Genomic DNA, 19,292 nt, shown 5'->3' on the forward strand with positions numbered 1-19,292 from the left:
TAACTAGATCTGATTGACGGACACTTAGTGTATCCTCATTGTTTGCTTTTAAATGTATTAATGACATCCTAGAGGGGCAGTATAGAAAGAATGATAATTAAAAACATGGATTCTGAAGTTGGACTGCTTGGTTTTCAACCTCAGTCCAACTGAGAACCTTGGTCATGTTCCTCAACCTCTGCTTCATGCTTCCTTTGTAAGCCTGGGATAACACTAGCACCTTCCTCGTACGGTTGCTGGAGGTGGTTAACTGCCCTATGAGGTAGTTAATACATGCAAAGCACTTAGACTGGAGCCCAGCAGATGATAAGTACTTGATAAATGCTGGGCGCCTGGGTGGCTCAGGGGTGAAGCATCTGCCTTTGGGGTCCTGGGATCAAGTCCCACATCGGGCTCCCTGCAGGGAGCCCTCTGCCTGTGTCTCTGCCTCTCTCTGTGTCTCTGCCTCTCTCTGTGTGTCTTTCAGAAATAAATAAATAAAATCTTTTAAAAAAATGTTTGCTGTTGTTTTCACCTTTATACTTGTGCAATTATATGCTTTAGAGCAAACTCCTAGAATTGGGCTTGAAGCCCGGAAGACTAAGAATGCACATTTTAGGCATCCATCTCTTCTGTAAAATGCCCTCCAAAAAGCCTATCTGGATGGATTATCCATATTTTTAAAGACAGTCATCCTTGTTTGGCAGACATGAACTCTGGAAACTTACTGTTATGTGACCAAACTGGTTACACCGACTCAGTGCACACTGTGGACAAGTGGAAGTGGCAAGATTCCAGTTCAGGGACACTGAAGGAAAGGACACAAAGAATTCTATACCTAGCAAAAATATCCTCCAAAAAAATGAAAGTGAGACAAAGCCATTTCCAAAACCCCCCTAAAAACTGGAAGAATTCATTACCAGCATAACCGTGCTAAAAGAAACACTAAAATAGACTAATTTAGGCAGAAAGAAAGAGATGCCACCTGGACGAACAGAACTGAGGAAGGAATGAAGAACAATGGAAAGGATAAATATGTGGATAAACCTAGATGTATGTTCCCTATAAAACAATAAAAATAAGTTCTTGTGGGCTTTAAATTATAGGGAGAACTGAATTTCATTTAATGACTCACTACCAGGGAGTGGTAAAGGTACTAATTTGCAGTTGACTCTCATAAATCAAGGATGCATGTTGTAATCTCTTGGGTAACCACTAAAAGAACTGGAAAGACTTTCACCACCTGACATCAAGACTTATTGCAAAGCTACAGCAAAGGAGGAAGTGATATGGCCACGAAGGTAACTGCCACCAGAGAGGAGGGTGTGTGTGTGTGTGTGTGTGTGTGTGTGTGTGTGTGAATAGTATAAACAGTCCCTTGATTTACGACAAAATTGATGCTTCACTAAATGGAAAAAGGACAATCCTTATGAGTGGCACTGAGCATATTGGGTATTTGGGTATTCCTATAAAGCAAAGATGAATCAAAAATCAATTCCAAGTAGACCCGTGGATCTAAATAACAAAAGCAAATCAATAAATCTTTTCAAACATTAGAGAATATCTTCATGACTGTGGCATGGGCAAAAGTATCTTAAGGTTGATGTTCAAATCAAGAACTTCTCTTTACCTAAAGACACCACCAGTAGAGCAAACAGGAAGCCACGGATGGGAAAAGCAATTTGCAACACTGTATATAGACCTGACTGGCGACTCACCAATAGAGATGAGCAACCCAGGAAAAAAGAAAAGGTCAGAAGACAAATAGGCACCCCGCAAAAGAGGATACATAAATGGCCAATAAATGTATGAAAAGTGGCTGTCATTATTCATCAGGGAAATCAAAATAAAAGCACAATGAGCTACTATTACACACCCACTGGCACAACTACAATTCAAATGGCTGACATGGTGGGGGGGGGCAGGGGGTGGGGAGGGCAGAGAGGCGGAGAACTGAAGATCTCAGACACCACCGGTGGGAGCGGGAATCGGCCTAAGTGATCTTCAGAGGATACAACCGCGTATCCCAAGGCCGAGCTTACCTTATGACCTGGCATTTTTACTCCTACATTCACACTCAATAGTCAAGTGTATATTTGCTTTAAAAGCCATGTAAAAGGAAGCTCAGAGTAGCATCGTTTACCGTAGCCTCCAACCGGAAGCAATCCGGGGGATCCACCAGTGGCGGAAGGGATAACGTGTGATGTAGTCGTAGGTTCTGCTACTACCCAACAATAAACATGAATGAACTAAGCTAAAATGGGTGACGATCATGAACAAAACAGTCATGAAAGAAGCCCAATGCAGAAGAATGGCTGGTATATAACTCAATTTTTGGGGAGTTCCGCTAGGAAATGGGGTCAGAGATCTGGGAAGCAGGTATCTTGAGGGGTGCAGTGTAGAGGGCATGGGGGGCACTTCTAAGGTACTGGTAATGCTACAGGTACCATGACCTGGGTGGTAGTTACTACAGGTACCATGACCTGGGTGGTAGTTACTACAGGTACCATGACCTGGGTGCCTACTTCTCTCTCCTCATCCTCTAGGTGCCATTACATCCAAGAACCAGGCACTAGGTTCTCCATGAAATTCTCAAGTCCATCAGGAACTACAGAACCTTCTTCCTCAGCCCGGCTACACCATCATCCTATTTATTAAACGGAGCATGTGAGGCACTGGGCAGCACGTCTTCAGACACCCTCCCTTCTCTCCTAGGAACTGGGCTCTCAAGGAGCCGCAAAGCTCATGCTGCTGCCACTTGCTCCACGGTCCCGTCTGCCACATTCGACTCCCGAGAGTTCAAGAAGCCCGAAATGAGCATCTGTGCCTGCGCGCCATTCACTGCTGCGGTGACACATCTACTAGATTTTCCGCGAGTTTCCTCTTGCAGGCAAAAGGAAATAATGTTGGACAAATATCAGGTGATAGGAGTCGGCCTGGTGTCCGACAGCAAATGCAATATTCCAGCCAACGGATGAATCTTGTCAAATCCGACTCAGTAAAGCACAAAGAGATGAGAGAGAAAACATCGACTCAGGAACAGATTATAGATGATATCCATGCTACGCACGGGCTACTTACTGCGCGCTTACTGTCGGGCGCTGTGGGGGGACTCGGGGAGTCGGGAGGCCAGGGACAGGAGAGGCCTAGCCTCACGAGCCTCGCAGCCTACAGGATGAGTATCACCAACCACAGGCCCATCACAGCTTGCGCTTCCTGCTGAGAAGGTGACCTGGACACACTCAGATACCCAGGGGGCACCTAAGAGACTTGCAGTGAAGGCCCCTAACTCTACCCAAATAGAAATATTTGTAGGTGAGTTAAAAGAAAGAAAGGTGGGGAAATTCGCGTTCTTGTCTTTCCTGTCGGCAAAACAGTTTCCCCCGGGAGGCCCACTTCTTGGAAACAACCACAAGCAGGGCTTTTCATAGTCTCATTTCTTCATAGAAGAAGAAATGAGATGTGGGACCCTTGAGGGGCTCAGGGGTTGAGCATCTGCCTTCGGCTCAGGGTGTGACCCCGGGTCCTGGGATCGAGTCCCGCATCAGGCTCCCTGCAGGGAGCCTGCTTCTCCCTCTGCCTGTGTCTCTGCCTCTCCCTGTGTGTCTGTCATGCATAAATAAATAAAATTTAAAAAAAAGAAAAAGAAAAAAAATGAGATGAAAAAGGGAAAAAGGATCCCAAAGCCGTCAGCTACCACCCGTTCCCCCCATCCCATGGAACTGGAGACGGGGAGAAGTTAAAGACCTCGTCCCCTCAGCTCCTCGGGAAGTCGGGCCCCCCACACAGGTGCCCCGTGGGAAGCCACCGTCCACCTGCTGCTTCTGTGACCCGGCAAAGTCTCAGCCACGTGAATTGCAGCAGCAGGTCTGAGGATTCCAGCCTCTAGTCACCAGCGCCCGGTTTTCTGGAAGCATCTGTGGCCGTTACGGAGGCTGGGCTCAGCCTAGCATCTGTTAATTTGGTCGGTGAGTGTGAGAGGCGGCGATGAGGAGGGTGGGCAGCGGCGGCAGCAACGGGCTCTCTCTGCCCATCAAGCCTTTCCAACATTTTGTGAGCACCACGTTCCCCGTGTTTAAATTCACTTTGCTAAAATACCAGAGGTGACTCTTTTTTCACTCCAGTGCAGAGTCTTAGGTTTTTTGTTTTTTAATACAATTCTACTGTTTAGCCCATCCACAGATGTCAGGGCCAGAAACACACAAAGCAGCAAAAATAAGTCAATCTGGGACCAGCAATTTCCATCAGGGAATCATCCCTGATGATGGCCAGAGAGAGATTTAGTCTGTAGTTTACAACAGGCCCTTAGAGATTCCCTCACTGTGTAAAACGGGGTAGAGGCTCGGGTGAGCAGCGCTGCACTGGGTCCTTGACTTCAAATGTTGTGAGAACCTGGACACGCTCTTGTGTGTCGGGGTGAGGAGGGCCGGAGGCCTAGTGCAAACCCGCTCGGGATCTTTACTCAGACCAGAGAATCTTCCGGGACAACGGTTCCAGGGAACTTTGTGCAAAATGCAACAGAGAGGAGTACCCTGCTTTTTTTCCACTTGATATATTTGAGCAGATCTCTGTGTTATAGAACTTTAAAAAAAAATTGGAGTCTGGGGGCCCCTGGGTGGCTCAGTCGGTTGAGCATCCACCTTCGGCTCAGGTCCTGGGGTCCAGCCCCATGTCGGGGGGTGGGGGGGATCTGCTCCTCCCTCTGCGTCTCTCCCTGTTGTGCTGTCTCTCAAATAAATAAATATAATCTTTTTAAAAAAAAATATTATATTTATTTATTCATGATAGACACACAGAGAGAGAGAGAGAGAGGCAGAGACACAGGCAGAGGGAGAAGCAGGCTCCATGCAGAGAGCCTGATGCGGGATTTGATCCCGGGTCTCCAGGATCATGCCCTGGGCCAAAGGCAGGCGCTAAACCACTGAGCCACCCAGGGATCCCAATAAATATAATCTTTAAAAAAAAATCGGAGTCTCTTGAGCTTTTATTCATCTGCGAGTGCTCGTTCTCTCCCTCTCCCCCCTGTTTAGGGCTATGATTCCAGTTTCAGGTTGGCAGCTCCTGAGGTTCACCTCGGACAGCTCACAGCTGGGGGAGGGGGGGGCGCACACCGGGTCCCCGGCCACCTGGCAGCGCCCTCCCGCACCCCAGCTCCCAGCAGCTGCTGCTCTTCTGTCCCCACCAGAGTTCTGCCCTTTCCAGATGTCACAGGAATCAGTCACCCGGGATCCGGCCGCCACGCCTGGCTTCCTCCTGCTGGCCTACTTCCCCCCAGGGGGCAAACGGGCCTCGCGGGGGGGGGGGTGGGGGGGGGGTGGGGGGGGGTGGGGGGGCTGTGGGGTGTCCGGCAGGGGAGATTGGGGACAACTGCTTTAGCAATGAATACTATTTTCGATAAATGCAGTATTTATCAAAAAACAAATTTAACATAATCAATAATTGAATGTTGTTCCAGGTCGCTATTCGTAGTTTATTTTCTTTTAAATATTTTATTTATTTATTCGTGAGAGACACAGAGAGAGGCAGAGACAGAGGCAGAGGGAGAAGCAGGCTCCCTGCGGGGTGCCGGATGCAGGACTCGATCCCAGGACCCCGGGATCACGCCCTGAGCCAAAGGCAGACGCTAAATGGCAGAGCCCCCTGGGCTGCCCTCCGTGGGTAGTTTAATTGGGCGGTGCCTTATTGTGGCACATTTATATTCTTTTTCCTGCTGCACTATTTTTAAAGGACACTACAACCGATATGTGCAATTATTCTTTGGGATAAGTATTTGGAAAAGTCCTGCATCACACATTTTACTGCTTTTGATACATATCACATCGAAAGGTGCCGTCATGAGATTATCCCATGACTCAACTCCTTATTCTCAGTGATGGATTTTATTTTTTGCCAATCTCACAGGCAAAAATTTTTAAATGACATCTCACTTTTACCTGTCTTTCATCCTTTTTTTTTTTTTCTTTTAAAGATTCTATTCATTCATTGAGAGGGTGAGCCTGAGCAGAGGGGAGGGGCAGAGGCAGAGGGAGAAGCAGGCTCACCGCTGAGCAGGGAGCCGGGTGTGGGGCTCGGACCCAGGACCCCGGGATCACGACCTGAGCTAAAGGCAGACGCTGAACCCACTGAGCCCCCCCAGGTACCCCCTTCATGACTTCTATTACATCCCTATAAATATAGGTGGGATTGATTCCTTATCCTTACTGGACATTTTTATTTTTGTCTTTTGGGAATTGCCTGTTCTTGCTATTGGTTCGCTGGTCTTTTGCTTATTGATTCCTTGTAATAATTGTTTGTCTCTCATTTATTATGTTCATGTTTTTAATGATGACTTTTGATTTTTTTTTTTTTTTATATAGAGAAGTTAAAGTACGTAGTCAGCCCTTCTAACTTGTCTTTGTGGATTATTACATTCAACATCATGCCTTTTTCTATCCTAAGCCTACATAAATATTCATTAATGTTTTCTATTTTTTCCAGTTTCGAGACCACATGATGGGTATAAGAGGCTTCCTGGCTGAGACCAAGTTGCCTCACCTTGAGCATGAGGGATTGGCTTCTGCCTCTACAGCTCTGAACTACTGATACTAAATGTGTAGGATTCTTTTCTAAGGGGTACATCCATCTTCTGAAGGCGAATAGTTTGCTGAAACAAACTGAATTTTTCTCATTATTGAATTTGATTTAGAAATAGGCTCCAGGGGCACCTGGGGGGCTTAGTCGGTTAAGCATCGGCCTTTGGCTCAGGTCATGATCCCCCGGGGGGTCCTGGGATCAAGCCTTGCATCGGGTCCCTGCTCAGCAAGGAGTCTGCTTCTCCCTCTTCCTCCTCCCCATGTTCTCGTTCTTGTGCTCGCTCAAACAAACAAACTAACAAACTCTTAAAAGAAATAGGCTCCATCCTCAGGGTTCAGTGGTTAGCTGAGGATTACAGCAAATCATGCCGCTTCTTGTTCCCTTTGTCCCAGTGGCAGGACAAACCAGTAATAATGTACAAAACTGCAGTGAGAATGAAGTGCATTCTCATTCTCAGTATTGTCTGGAATGTCACAGTGGCAGTGGGCATTATGGGAGAAATCTGTGTGTGTGTGTATATATTATTTTTTCCCAAGGGGCAAAAGAGTCTCTTTTTAAAAATCATGTAAATAGTGGTTTAGCGCCGCCTGCAGCCCAGGGCGTGATCCTGGAGTCCCGGGATCGAGTCCCGCGTTGCGCTCCCTGCATGGAGCCTGCTTCTCCCTCTGTCTGTGTTTCTGCCTCTCTCTCTCTCTGTGTCTCTATGAATAAATAAATAAAATCTTAAAAAAAAAAATAAGAGAGGCCTATGATTATAAACTAATAGAAAAACCCTGCCCTTTAATGAAACTCCAACACACTATATAATCCATACGGCAAATGTCCAATAAAAGACACCTGCGGAGAATGGGCTGCTACGGAAGGTTTGGTCCCATCTCTGGCTCCTATATTTCCAGTAACTGGAACTCACCTAGGACACAGGTGTAGCCCGGAAGCGCTAACTCAAAGCCGTGCTCTGTCCCTGGATGTGGTTGTTTTTACTTATTTGGCAAAAATGAATGCGTCCTCCACACAGTCGAGACTTGCGGCCTTTATCCGAGCTGCCTTTGCAGCAGTCGGGGTAGGAGGACATTCTCGGGAGACTGTCGCTGGTCAAGGCCCGCTTCCCCATGGCCACCCGGCCTGTCCGCCCGGCCGGAGCCCCCGCCGCGGCCCAGCACCCAGGTGACCTCGCCCCAAGGCGGCGACAGGCCAGTGCGGCCCGTCGTGTGGGCTCCTGTCCCGGAGCCACCTCCGACAGGCCGGGGCCCAGGCCAGGGTGGCCCCTCCGGCCCGCTCCCCCCGGGAGGACCCGCAGAGCCAGGGCTCACAGGCCGGTGTCCGGGAGCACAGGGAACATGAGCCTGTCACCTGCGCTGTCAGCAGACACGACCCAGGCGGCCGGCGGGAGGTGCCCCAATGGGGTCGGCCACAGCAGAGGTGCCCTGCGCCCTCCTGGGCCGCCCGCCACCCCCTCGGCCCCTAATAATGATTTAGTTCATCTGGAAAAAAACCAAAACCCACATATGACACGACAACTTTAAAAACCACAGAGGATGAATGTCCTACTGTGATCCCTTATTACCTTGGAAACCAGAAATAATTCTCTATTTTATTTTTTTAAAGATTTTATTTATTTATTTGACAGAGAGAGAGAGCGAGAGAGCGAATGCACTTAAGCAGGCAGAGCGAGAGGGAGACGCAGGCTCCCCACTGGGCAGAGAACCGGATGTGGGGCTGGATCACCGACCCCGGGACCATGACCTCAGCTGGAGGCAGGTGCTCAACTGACTGAGCCACCCAGGCATCCCTCTCTATTTTATTTATTTATTTTATTTTTTAAAAGATTTTATTTTATTTTTTATTTTATTTTTTAAAAATTTTAAAAGATTTTATTTATTTATTCATGAGAGACACACAGAGAGAGAGAACGAGAGGCAGAGACACAGGCAGAGGGAGAAGCAGGCTCCATGCAGGGAGCCCGACGTGGGGCTCGATCCGGGGACTCCAGGATCACGCCCTGAGCCGGAGGCAGATGCCCCACCACTGAGCCACCCCGGCGCCCCTTCTCTATTTTAATAAAAGGATAAAAATATGTCTCTCCAAGGTAAAGAAAGAACAATGTGCATAATAACGTGGCGCTCACAAACACAACCAAATTCCCTTTTTATCTCAGTAACTAACTTATCCTACAACAGAAAGTAAGACTTGGCTGGCCTTAATTTATATTACAATTAGCTTTCTTTTCCATATTAAGAAGGGCAGTTTGAAGTAAGTTGTTTTTTTTTTTTTAAGTAGTTTCAAAGAACTTGGAAAAAAACACAATGACATTGCTCTAGTCCAAAGCCAGAACACAGTTTTGTATGGGATGCAGATAATTTAATATTTGAGAAGCCTTTTCAACGTTCTCCAACTGCAACCAAAACTAAAGCAAATACTTAGGGGAACAAAATAAATGAGTAAGCAAATAAACCCCAGTATCTATATAATTATCCACAGATCAAACAACTGAGCGACAATAAAATAGAACAGCATTTCAGCTAATTCAAGTTCAAAATAATGGAACAACCATTCATTAATCTAACAGCAACAACAGCAACAACTCGGGCTAATTTTGCTGTTCACATATTAGGGACGGTTACCTTATCAGTCAAAAGTCTTAAAAATAAATTCTGTACAAGCTGAATAATTTCAGGCACCAAAACCAATATGAAACCATCTTGATTTGCTCTAATCCTCCCCTCCCCACATAAACGAGTATAATACCCGGTTTTTGAGTCCTCGAAAGAGCAGGAAAATGCAATAATGTCAATATAGAAAGGATACCACTGGGGCTTGGTCTGCCCTCTTCTTCCTTTTCATTTTGGAGAACTGCCCCTCCCACAGGCCAACCGTAACCCCAACCCTAACCACCACTGCCCATCACAGCCCCGGCTCACAGAGGCTGGCTCCTGACTCACTGGACCAACCTGCCGTGCTCAGCACCCTTCGGCAGCGTGCGATGCAGCAATGGGCTCATTGTCCAGGCCAGGCCATTAGACACTTGCCTGGAATTCTCCTTACTACAATCCTTTCAGGAACAAAACAAAAAATTTAAGCCCAGAGCTCCCAGGCTCTAGTCTCAGAGAGAAGGCAGCCCAAGAACATGGACCTACCATGTGAAGAGATGGAGGGAGAAGCTTAGGAAGAAGCGGGGAGACTTCCAACAAAGATCTGGACCTCAGGTCCCATTCTCCCAATGGCGACCTGCACCTCTGCCCTTCCTATGGCTCGGATGTAAAAACCAGTACGTTTTCCTCGAACCTTAAATGAGTTTGAGTTGGCGTCTATCATTTGTACTCAAGGAGCCCTGACTCGCGCAGATGAGAACCTCATAGGTTTGGGAGTTCTCAGTAGTGGTGACCTCACTGGGTTGTCCTTCTAGTCCCTGTTCTCGGGGCACGGCCCTTGCAGCCCAAGGGGGTGGCTTCTGCGGGCTTGTGCGTGCTCTGAGACCTGTTCCGCTTGTTGAGCCTCACTGGTCCAATGGCCATCAAGGGTTCACCCCTGGAAATGAAGATTCTGATCTGAGAGGTTGTGGGGTTCTTCGAATGGTGGTACCCCAGAGGGGACAGGGCGCACTCTCAGAGACACCCTGGTTCTGGCTCTTCCAGAGGCTTAACTGCTCAACCTCATCCGCATGGAGTCGGTGAGCGGCCCAGTCCTTCTAAGACATTCGACCCTGTCTCCCCGCACCCCCCTGCAGCTGCCATTGGTTTACTCTTGAAATCAAGAGAACATGAAATCATACACACATAAAAGTGGTTTCTGTGAATCATCAGTCAGGATAGTTTTCACTATGGGAAATGTAAGACTTCCACAAAAATCAGCTCGAGTAATAACCGACTTTTTACCCTGATCAGAAGCTAGAGGCCGCGGCCCCAGGCGGGGGTGGGGGGCATCAGCAGCTCGAGGCCCAGCAGAGCTGCGGTGTTTGATTTCCAGGTTTTCCATGAGCACTGCTGACTTCCCTCAAAGGCCCCCCTGGCGTCCCCGAGGGCTGCGGCTCACAGTGGGGCCACCTGTGTCCCCCTTCACACCGGCAGGAGCTGGAGACCCCTCCCCGTGCAGGGGCAGCTGAGCACATCCCGGCCGTGGTGCGAGAGCAGCCCTCGGGCACCTTTAAGACTCGGATTCCTGCGCTTGGGGACGACCTGGCTGCGGGAGGCCGGGGAGGAGGCGCGGGGCGACCTTCCCCCCTCCCCGGGGCGGCCCAGCTGGTTCGGCAGGACGGGGACACCCCGCAGGTGCAGCGCCGGGGCCCGTCCCCAGGGCCCTGAGGTCACAGGGCAACCCCTGCCTCTGACAGGAGGCCTTCAGGGCTGAGCTGGCGCGTCCGGCTCCCCTGGCCTTGCGGCCCGCAGCCCCTGACGGGTGGGGGCCCTCGCGGCGGGCTGGGCTCCTCGGGCCCCTCCGGGGTTCGCAGTCAGTGGCCTGCGCCCCTGCGCCCGAGTCCCTGCGCCCCTGTGCCCGAGCCCCTGCGCCCCTGCGCTCCTGTGCCCAAGCCCCTGTGCCCGAGCCCCCGCGCCCCTGTGCCCGAGCCCCTGCGCCCCTGCGCCCAAGCCCCTGTGCCCGAGCCCCTGCACCCCTGAGCCCCTGTGCCCCTGCACCTGAGGCCCTGAGCCGCTGCGCCCCTGTGCCCCTGCGCCCCTGAGCCCCTGCGCCCGAGCCCCTGTGCCCCCGAGCCCCTGTACCCCTGAGCCCCTGCGCCCCTGTGCCCCTGCGCCCGAGCCCCTGAGCCCCTGCGCCCCTGCGCCCCTGTGCCCCTGAGCCCCTGCGCCCCTGTGCCCCTGAGCCCCTGCGCCCCTGTGCCCCTGAGCCCCTGCGCCCCTGCGCCCGAGTCCCTGCGCCCCTGTGCCCGAGCCCCTGCGCCCCTGCGCTCCTGTGCCCAAGCTCCTGTGCCCGAGCCCCTGCGCCCCTGCGCTCCTGTGCCCAAGCTCCTGTGCCCGAGCCCCTGCGCCCCTGCGCTCCTGTGCCCAAGCTCCTGTGCCCGAGCCCCTGCGCCCCTGCGCTCCTGTGCCCAAGCTCCTGTGCCCGAGCCCCCGCGCCCCTGTGCCCGAGCCCCTGCGCCCCTGCGCCCAAGCCCCTGTGCCCGAGCCCCTGCGCCCCTGCGCCCGAGCCCCTGCGCCCGAGCCCCCGCGTCCCCGTGCCTGAGCCCCTGTGCCGCTGCGCCCCTGCGCCCGAGCCCCTGCGCCCCTGTGCCCGAGCCCCGCGCCCCTGAGCCCCTGCGTCCCCGTGCCTGAGCCCCTGTGCCGCTGCGCTCCTACGCCCGAGCCCCTGCGCCCGCGCCCCTGCGCCCGAGCCCCTGCGCCCCTGCGCCCCTGCGTCCCTGCACCCGAGCCCCTGCGCCCCTGAGCCCCTGCGTCCTTGCGCCCCTGAGACCCTGCACCCCTGTGCCCCTGCGCCCGAGCCCCTGAGCCCCTGAGCCCCTGCGCCCGAGTCCCTGAGCCCCTGCACCCCTGAGCCCCTGTGCCCCTGCACCTGAGCCCCTGAGCCGCTGCGCCCCTGAGCCCCTGCGCCCGAGCCCCTGTGCCCCCGAGCCCCTGTACCCCTGAGCCCCTGCGCCCCTGTGCCCCTGCGCCCGAGCCCCTGAGCCCCTGCGCCCCTGCGCCCCTGAGCCCCTGCACCCCAGCTCCTGTGCCCCTGAGCCCCTGCGCCCCTGAGCCCCTGTGCCCCTGCGCCCCTGCGCCCGAGCCCCTGTGCCCCTCTGCCCCTGCGCCCCTGCATCCCTGCGCCCCTGAGCCCGGGCTCCCGGCCCCGCTGCGCAGCCCGGTGGGCGGAGGAGCCTCAGCACCCCGGGCCTGGGCGCCACGCGTGTTGTCGCTCCTCAGTGGTGGCGAATAATCGGCTGGTGTGGACGCGGGGGCAGGTGCCCCGGGAGGATTTTCCAGCAGCTTTCCCTGGGCGGTGCGGCGCCGCAAGGGCGGACAGCCAGCCGGGGGCAGGGGTTGGGGGCCCTGAGGATGGAGAGCCTGGGGGGGGGGGGGGGGGTCGGGAGGGGGGGGCCGGGGCTCCCGCCAGGCACTGAGCTGGGGTTGCAGCAAGGAGACTCCAATCCATTACTTGCCTGGATCCTTCTATTGAAACCAAGTGCCCCCTTCTGCTGCTGGAAACCATGGACCCCTGAACCCCAGGCCCTGCCTCTGGCGCCACTGGGCCGAGTCAGACCCTGAGATCTTCATAAAATAAAACTGCGCGTGTGGAAGAGGCCTGGGGTGGGGAGGTGGGGGGGGGGTGGCGGTCCCTCCGGCCTGGCTCCGGCTCCTGGGCCAGATGCTCCGATAGGAGCACCTGCACCTGCACCTGCACCTGCACCCGCAGCCGAGGGAGGAGGCTTCAGTCATCTTCCCACAAGCACCTCCGGCCCGGCCAAACGCCCCACGTTGAAAACAGGACGAGGGGAGCTGTGTGTCTGCAGGTGGCCGAGGTGGCTCCCCAGCTCTCTGCTCGCATCTCCCGCCCCCCCTCCCCCGCGGCCTCACGCTGCTTGCTTTGCATTTTGACCGGAATTCTCACCATCATTTATTTTATTATCATTATTCAAGCCCGTGGAAATTAAAAAGTAGCTCCAGATAAAAGAGACACCAAAACAGCCGCGAGGCTTCTGCGGGGCCCAGGTTGTGCCCCTGGACCTCCCTCTGACGCCCCCCACCGGGCTGTGTGCTGGGCTGAGCGCCCGGGGACACAGGCCAGCCCCTGCCCCTGCGGGCCCCTCGCTGCCACCGCTCAGAGGCTGGCGCTCCACGGACCCCAAGTCCTGCATCTCAGCCGCAGCCTGGGGGCGGCACTCCCACACTGGGGGCCCAGCCCGCTCCCCGCACTCCCCCTTGCTCATCCCTGGCTTGGGGCCCACCTGTCCCTGCAGCCGGGTCCTCGCCCGCTGTCCCCTGCTCCTGTGCACAGGCCCTCTCACCACCCCTCCCCGCCACCCTTCTTGTGACCGCCAAGCACCAGGCCCAGGAGAGAAACTAGACGGTGGCCCTTTCCTCGGGGGTCTGTTGAGCTTCACCTGGAGACTGACACCCATGGGTTTTTAGCGACACCCTCCTCGTGCCAGTCACGAGGATCAGTAGTGCCCCGAGGGGGACCGGGGCCAGCACCAGGGCCGGGAACCCCGGAACAGAGCTCTGGGCCGTGTTAACGGGCTGCCGGCAGCGCCCCAGACCCGAGAGACCGTGAAAGGGAGGCCAGACCCTTACATGCAGGCGTGTCTGCGTCCACCACCGCCTCCGGCCTGGGCAGCTCGAGGGAAGCCAGCCCGTGACTCTGGGCTCTTCCCACGGAGGAGCGGGGCCCTATCCCTGGGGGTGCAGCCGAGAGCCTTGGACGTGCAGGCCGCCTCTGCGACGGCCAAACGGGGAGCCCAGCACACGCCCGCTCCCCTCACCCGGCTGAGGGTGGAGACCCACCACCATCGTACAGCAACCCGAAAACAAGGGGCCGAGTCCCTGGTGCCACGCCAGCCAGGCCTCTGGGTCGCGAGGGTCTGGCCCAGCGCAGCCTCCTCCATCCTACCTTAATGACCCATGTCATCATGCAGGGGCCACAAGTAATAGTTACTTACCTCACTGGCCTGGCGGGAAATATAATCACACATGCAAATAGCGTGAGAGGCCTGTAGGGTGGGGAACACACCCACCCGCTGGCCACCGTGTTGCGGGGACGGTCACCCGAAGACCTGAGCACAAGGACTTACCAGGACCGTGTGCATCCCGGTGTAAAGTCTGCTGAGACACACCAAGGTGGAAAACAGCACAGCCATCAGCAGCCCCAAGATGAAGGGATACTGGGGGGAGGAGAGAAAACAAGGCCATTAGCTCCTGCTCACACCCCCACCGTGTGAGCCTCAACCTCAGCTTCCTGCACCTGCAGTCTCTGGTCTGAAACTCCGTGGAGGGGTGCCGGGGGGCTCAGCGGTGGAGCGTCGGCTCCGGCTCAGGGCGTGATCTCAGGGTCCTGGGATCCAGTCCCGCATCAGGTCCCCGTGGGGAGCCTGCTTCCCCCTCTGCCTGGGTTTCTGCCTCTCTCTGTGTCTCTCATGAATAAATAAATAAAATTTTTTTAAAAAAATAATAAAACCACTTGGAAAGTGGGAAAAAGAGCAAAGAGAAGGAAGACACCCAGGACCACAGTCCTGGGAGGAAGTCTCACGTCATACTAACATCCATATCAGACAGGGTCAGAGCTTGGCTTTAAGCCTCATGACCACACACATGGTGCTGACAGTTTTAGTAAATAATTTAGTGATTTAGTAAATATTTTTTTTTATCTCGACCTATTCTTAGAGTAACACGTAGGAAGTATACAGTGTCGGGCAAGGGGCAAGGGGCAGGGTGGATGGACAGGACTGGCATCCGCAAGTGCAACCAAGTCCCTCCAACCGACTCCCCACGGAAGCCCAGGGGCCGCGGCCCACGCTAGGAATGGGCACCCTCACCCGCAGACGGGCAGGCGACAATCCAGACTTTGCTAAATCTCCGCACCTGCCGGTGGGTCACAGCAGCAGCAGAGGAATCTGGCTACCACGGAGTCACGTAAGGAACACAGGGACGCCCTGCGTGGAAACGCACACCGAGGGGTCTACCCCACAGGCCTCAAACGCTAGCGCCGCGCTGTTCCGTGGCGAGAAGACAACAGAGGACGCACGGCTGCCTGTACTCTGGGTGGCACGGGACAGCCGCCCTCCCGCCGGGCCCACGCGGCCCTATACCGTGGGGCCTATCATCAGCTCCATCCCACAACTGCGTAACTCTGAACTTCGACAATCACTTTCATCACTATCGGACTTTATCAGGCACAAAGGTGCTTTCCCCTCAATCATCTGGTTCGATCCTCACCGCGGGCGCCGGCCTCGGAGAGGCAAACCCACCCGCCCAAGGTCACACAGCCGGTAAAAGGGTAAGAGAACCAGAAGCTGCATCTTCTGAGTCCACATCCAGCACGTTCGTTCTTGTCTTTTTTTTTTTTTTAAATTTTAAAAGATTTTATGTATTTATCCACGAGAGACACAGAGAGAGGCAGACACAGGCAGAGGGAGAAGCAGGTTCCTTGCGGGGAGCCTGAGGCGGGACTCGATCCCAGGACCCCGGGGTCATGCCCTGAGCCCAAGGCAGATGCTCCACCACGGAGCCACCCAGGTGTCCCCAGCACTTTCTTTCTGGTGCAAGATGTGATCACAATCACGCACGATCCTATGTCTTTTCTTGACATTGATCACTAACCAGAGTCTCAGGTTTTAATTTAAGAAAAAGTGTCAAAAATGAATGAGTTAATGCATTCAGAAATTAGAGTTTGGGCACTGGCCTGAACACATAGTTGTAGAAATAAATCATCTTTAGAACTATTTACAGCAAGCAACCCCAAGAGCTAAATATATTCATCATTAAAAATTGAACAGGAAAAACGTTCATAACAACTCGGACCGAAACTGCTGCATCATCTGAGGTGAAGAGAATGTTTTGCAAAGCACCAGGCAGCCTTGACACGAATCTGTCAACGGTGGTTGGCGCTGTGTCCTCGCAGTCACGGCGACGTGGGCCTTTCTGCTGCACGAGGTCTCCCTGGAGGCGGAGGGAGGCGGAGGGAGGGCAGCCGGCTGGGGGCCCCCCGGGGCCCCTGTGTCCCCCGGGGGCAGAGGCCCTGCCTACGTGGCAGCTCAGAGGTCTGCGTGAAATTAATTCAGTGGGGCCTGGAGCTCTCAGACGGTTGTGATGCTGGCGTGACACATGGGTAAGTCGCGGTACAAGATTATACCTAGTGGGACATCATCCTTAGACCTGCCCCTTTCCACCCAGGTCACCAAGCAGAAGGCGGCAGGGGTAGAGCCAGGACCCAACGGCGCCAGGCCGACTCCCTGAGCTCTCCGCCACCTGGAACGGAGACTGTCCCCGTGATTCCAGGGGGGAAGGGACGAGGTGAAACAGCACTGTCCTCCACTTGCAAGACTGCCGGGGCTCGTGAAATCTAAACTGTCCGGAGAGTAAAAGGTAAAACATCTCCAATTAAATGCAGACTTGGGAGAGAACCCGTCGGGGAGGCTGAACAAAACTCCACCGCGGTACTAACCGAATTTTTCAAAGGTCTGACGGTAACCGGCATCTAAGCAGATACTAATTAAGCGAAATTCTTCTCTTTTCAGCATTTATCAACCTGCTGTCACCTAGAGAGTCCTCTAGAAGACACGCAGCCTTTATCTCTAGCGGCCGCGCCCCAAACAGGGGCAGAGGGACCCCTGGGAGCCAGTTTGGGGCATGACTCTCCGGCCCTGGACCCCGGGGAGTCTAGCAGGAGGATTTATCTGGGGGAATCATCTCAGCCCCCCGGGGATCGTTTACGAGGATCATAAGCGCCTCATGTCTGCTGCCAAAGAGGCCGAGAGAACTGATCACACGCTGTCTCGGGCGGCTCAGGGTGGCAGGGCTGGGGGGTGGGGGAGACCCTGCACCCTGGCTCCCGGGACAGCCCACGTCATGCTGACAGTGGGGGTGTTGTTACCGGGGGTGTCTCTTTCCCCATGAGGCACAGCCCGATTTGGATGCTGACCCATATGTCACTTCCTCTGCCAAGAAACGGTTGCCGGTGTCACTGGCTCCATTTGTTTCCATCCTGCCTGGTTTTCATTTTATAAACCTCAGAGTCCCGCAAAAGGGACAATTCCTTCCTTTTTTTTTTTTTTAAGATTTTATTTGTTTATTCCTGAGAGACACACAGAGAGAGGCAGAGACAGGCAGGGGGAGAAGCAGGCTCCATGCAGGGAGCCCCATGCAGGACTCGATCCCAGGACCCCGGGGTCACGCTCTGGGCTGAAGGCAGACGCTCAAGTGCTGAGGCACCAGGTGTCCCAGGGGACAAATCCGAAACCAAACGTCTCCCTGCTGCCTCCTGCAAGGATGAGGCGCGCGGGGAGGAGCGGTCGGGCGGCCTCACCTGGTATCTGTCCCTAGTGGAGATGAGGAGGGTGAAGGATATGACGGTGGCGGCCATGGCGTGGGTAGACGGCATCCCGTACTCGGCGATCACCCTCTTCTCCAGCTTCACCACGGGCGGGGAGAGGGGCCGTGGCCACTTGAGGATGTCCTTGGCCACCTGGCCAATATACATCACCAACTGCAAAACCAAAGGGCCGCCGTGAGTCCAACCAAATCAGCAAAACCCCTAAACTGCATGAATTTGTTTCAGGGCTCCCGGTCTGTTGGCCAAACTCCCCACCCATTTTTCTTTTCTTTCTTTTTTTTTTTAAAGATTGATTTATTTATTTGAAAGAGAGAGAGAGAGAGTGCAGGAGTGGGGGACAAGCAGGACGGAGGGAGAGAATCTCGAGCGGACTCCGAGCTGACTGTGGAGGCCAAGGTAGGGCTCCATCCCGTGACCCTAAGGTCGCGACATCAGCCGAAACCAAGAGCCGCAGCCTTCATCAGCGTCCCCACATGGGCGTCCCCACACCCACCCATATCTAAACTTTAGGGGTATGCTCACAAGCGTTTCTACAGCTCGCACGTGTGCCAGGTACTGTCCTCGGAGCTTTACAGATACTAATTCGCTTAATCCAGTAACACCACAGAATGCAGCTCTATTTCCCAGGGGGGAAACCACTGTCCCTGGCGAGCGGAGCACCAGATTCGAAACCCAGTAGCTTTGCTTCAAAATCTGCGGCTTATGCCACCACGACGACACCTCAAAACCCAGGATGGTTCTCAGATCTGACGGCCCTTGTTTTTAAGTTTTAACCAGAAAAGTGACTGTTCTTACAGACCTTCTGCTTAAAACAATATCTTTGAACGCCACGGCTTCTTCCGATGCACGTAGGTGACACACCGGGTGTAATTCAATTCCTTTCCATAATCAGCAGCATCAGTAGAATAAATGGCACGAGTAGTTTCAACCTTAAAACAAAGGCAACTCAACTGACAGTTTTCTCAAATGATTTTTCATGGTGGCATGAATGAAGAAACTGCCCCCCCCGCTTCTTTTTCTTAAAGCACAAGATGGAATCAGAATTTGGCTTCCATGCCCCTCAGAGATGAACAGGGCTGCTAACCGCAGACTCATCTTGTCAGAGAGCTTGACAGGACGATTTCAGGATCAGTTTATAAGGAGGGAAGAGCAGCCCATTTACTCAAGTCTGCGTGGGCAACTCGAAGTGTGGTCTGAGGACGGGCCGCGTGCCCACCACCTACACGCTGGTTTCAAAGGCAGAATCTGAGGCCCCCGCCCAGACTTAGAGTTAGAATCCTGTTTTCACGCAAATCCCAGGTGGTTCATGGGCCCAGAAGGCCCTGAGAAGGCCTGCATGACCCTGTATTCTCGCCCAGGTCCCTTGGGCCTGGGCTTTAATGATAAACCTTCCCATCGTCTTACCATGACCCATTGATTCTACCAGGGCTTTATTTAGCTCATGATGGATGGTGTTACCTTGCTTTGGCCCAAACCCACCGTGAAGGACTATTCCAAAATAACTTCCATTAGTCAGCCAAGAGTGCTTCGGGGTTTTCCACTTCTGGTGCTTTCTTTCAACTCCTTTACATCTGAGCATTACTCCAGCACACTCCCCCCACCCCCACCCCCAAGGTGCTGCTTATGTTTTCTGCTCCACTGTCATTTTGCTCTGGGTTAAAAAACCAAGAACCACTGTCTGTGCACAGCAGGCCAAATCCACAGGCTTTAAATCCTCAGTGACAATCACTGAATTCCATAGCTGTGATTTCTAATCGGACTTTGAAATC

The 19,292-nt window shown here is 53.9% G+C and overlaps 1 protein-coding gene across 3 annotated transcripts in view; it reads right to left on the reverse strand.

Annotated features, from left to right (window-relative positions):
- Nucleotides 1-19,292, reverse strand: part of SGPP2 (sphingosine-1-phosphate phosphatase 2) — a 104,528-nt gene that overhangs the window by 12,658 nt on the left and 72,578 nt on the right. For all 3 annotated transcript variants that reach the window (XM_072742157.1, XM_072742159.1, XM_072742158.1), the window contains 2 exons: nt 17,497-17,676; nt 14,267-14,356 (listed from right to left, as the gene is read on the reverse strand). In XM_072742157.1, the coding sequence (XP_072598258.1) occupies nt 14,267-14,356; nt 17,497-17,676 (270 nt within the window). The remainder of the gene's footprint in view (nt 1-14,266; nt 14,357-17,496; nt 17,677-19,292) is intronic.

Source organism: Vulpes vulpes, chromosome 16 (genome assembly GCF_048418805.1).
Source record: "Vulpes vulpes isolate BD-2025 chromosome 16, VulVul3, whole genome shotgun sequence".
Taxonomy (NCBI): domain Eukaryota; kingdom Metazoa; phylum Chordata; class Mammalia; order Carnivora; family Canidae; genus Vulpes; species Vulpes vulpes.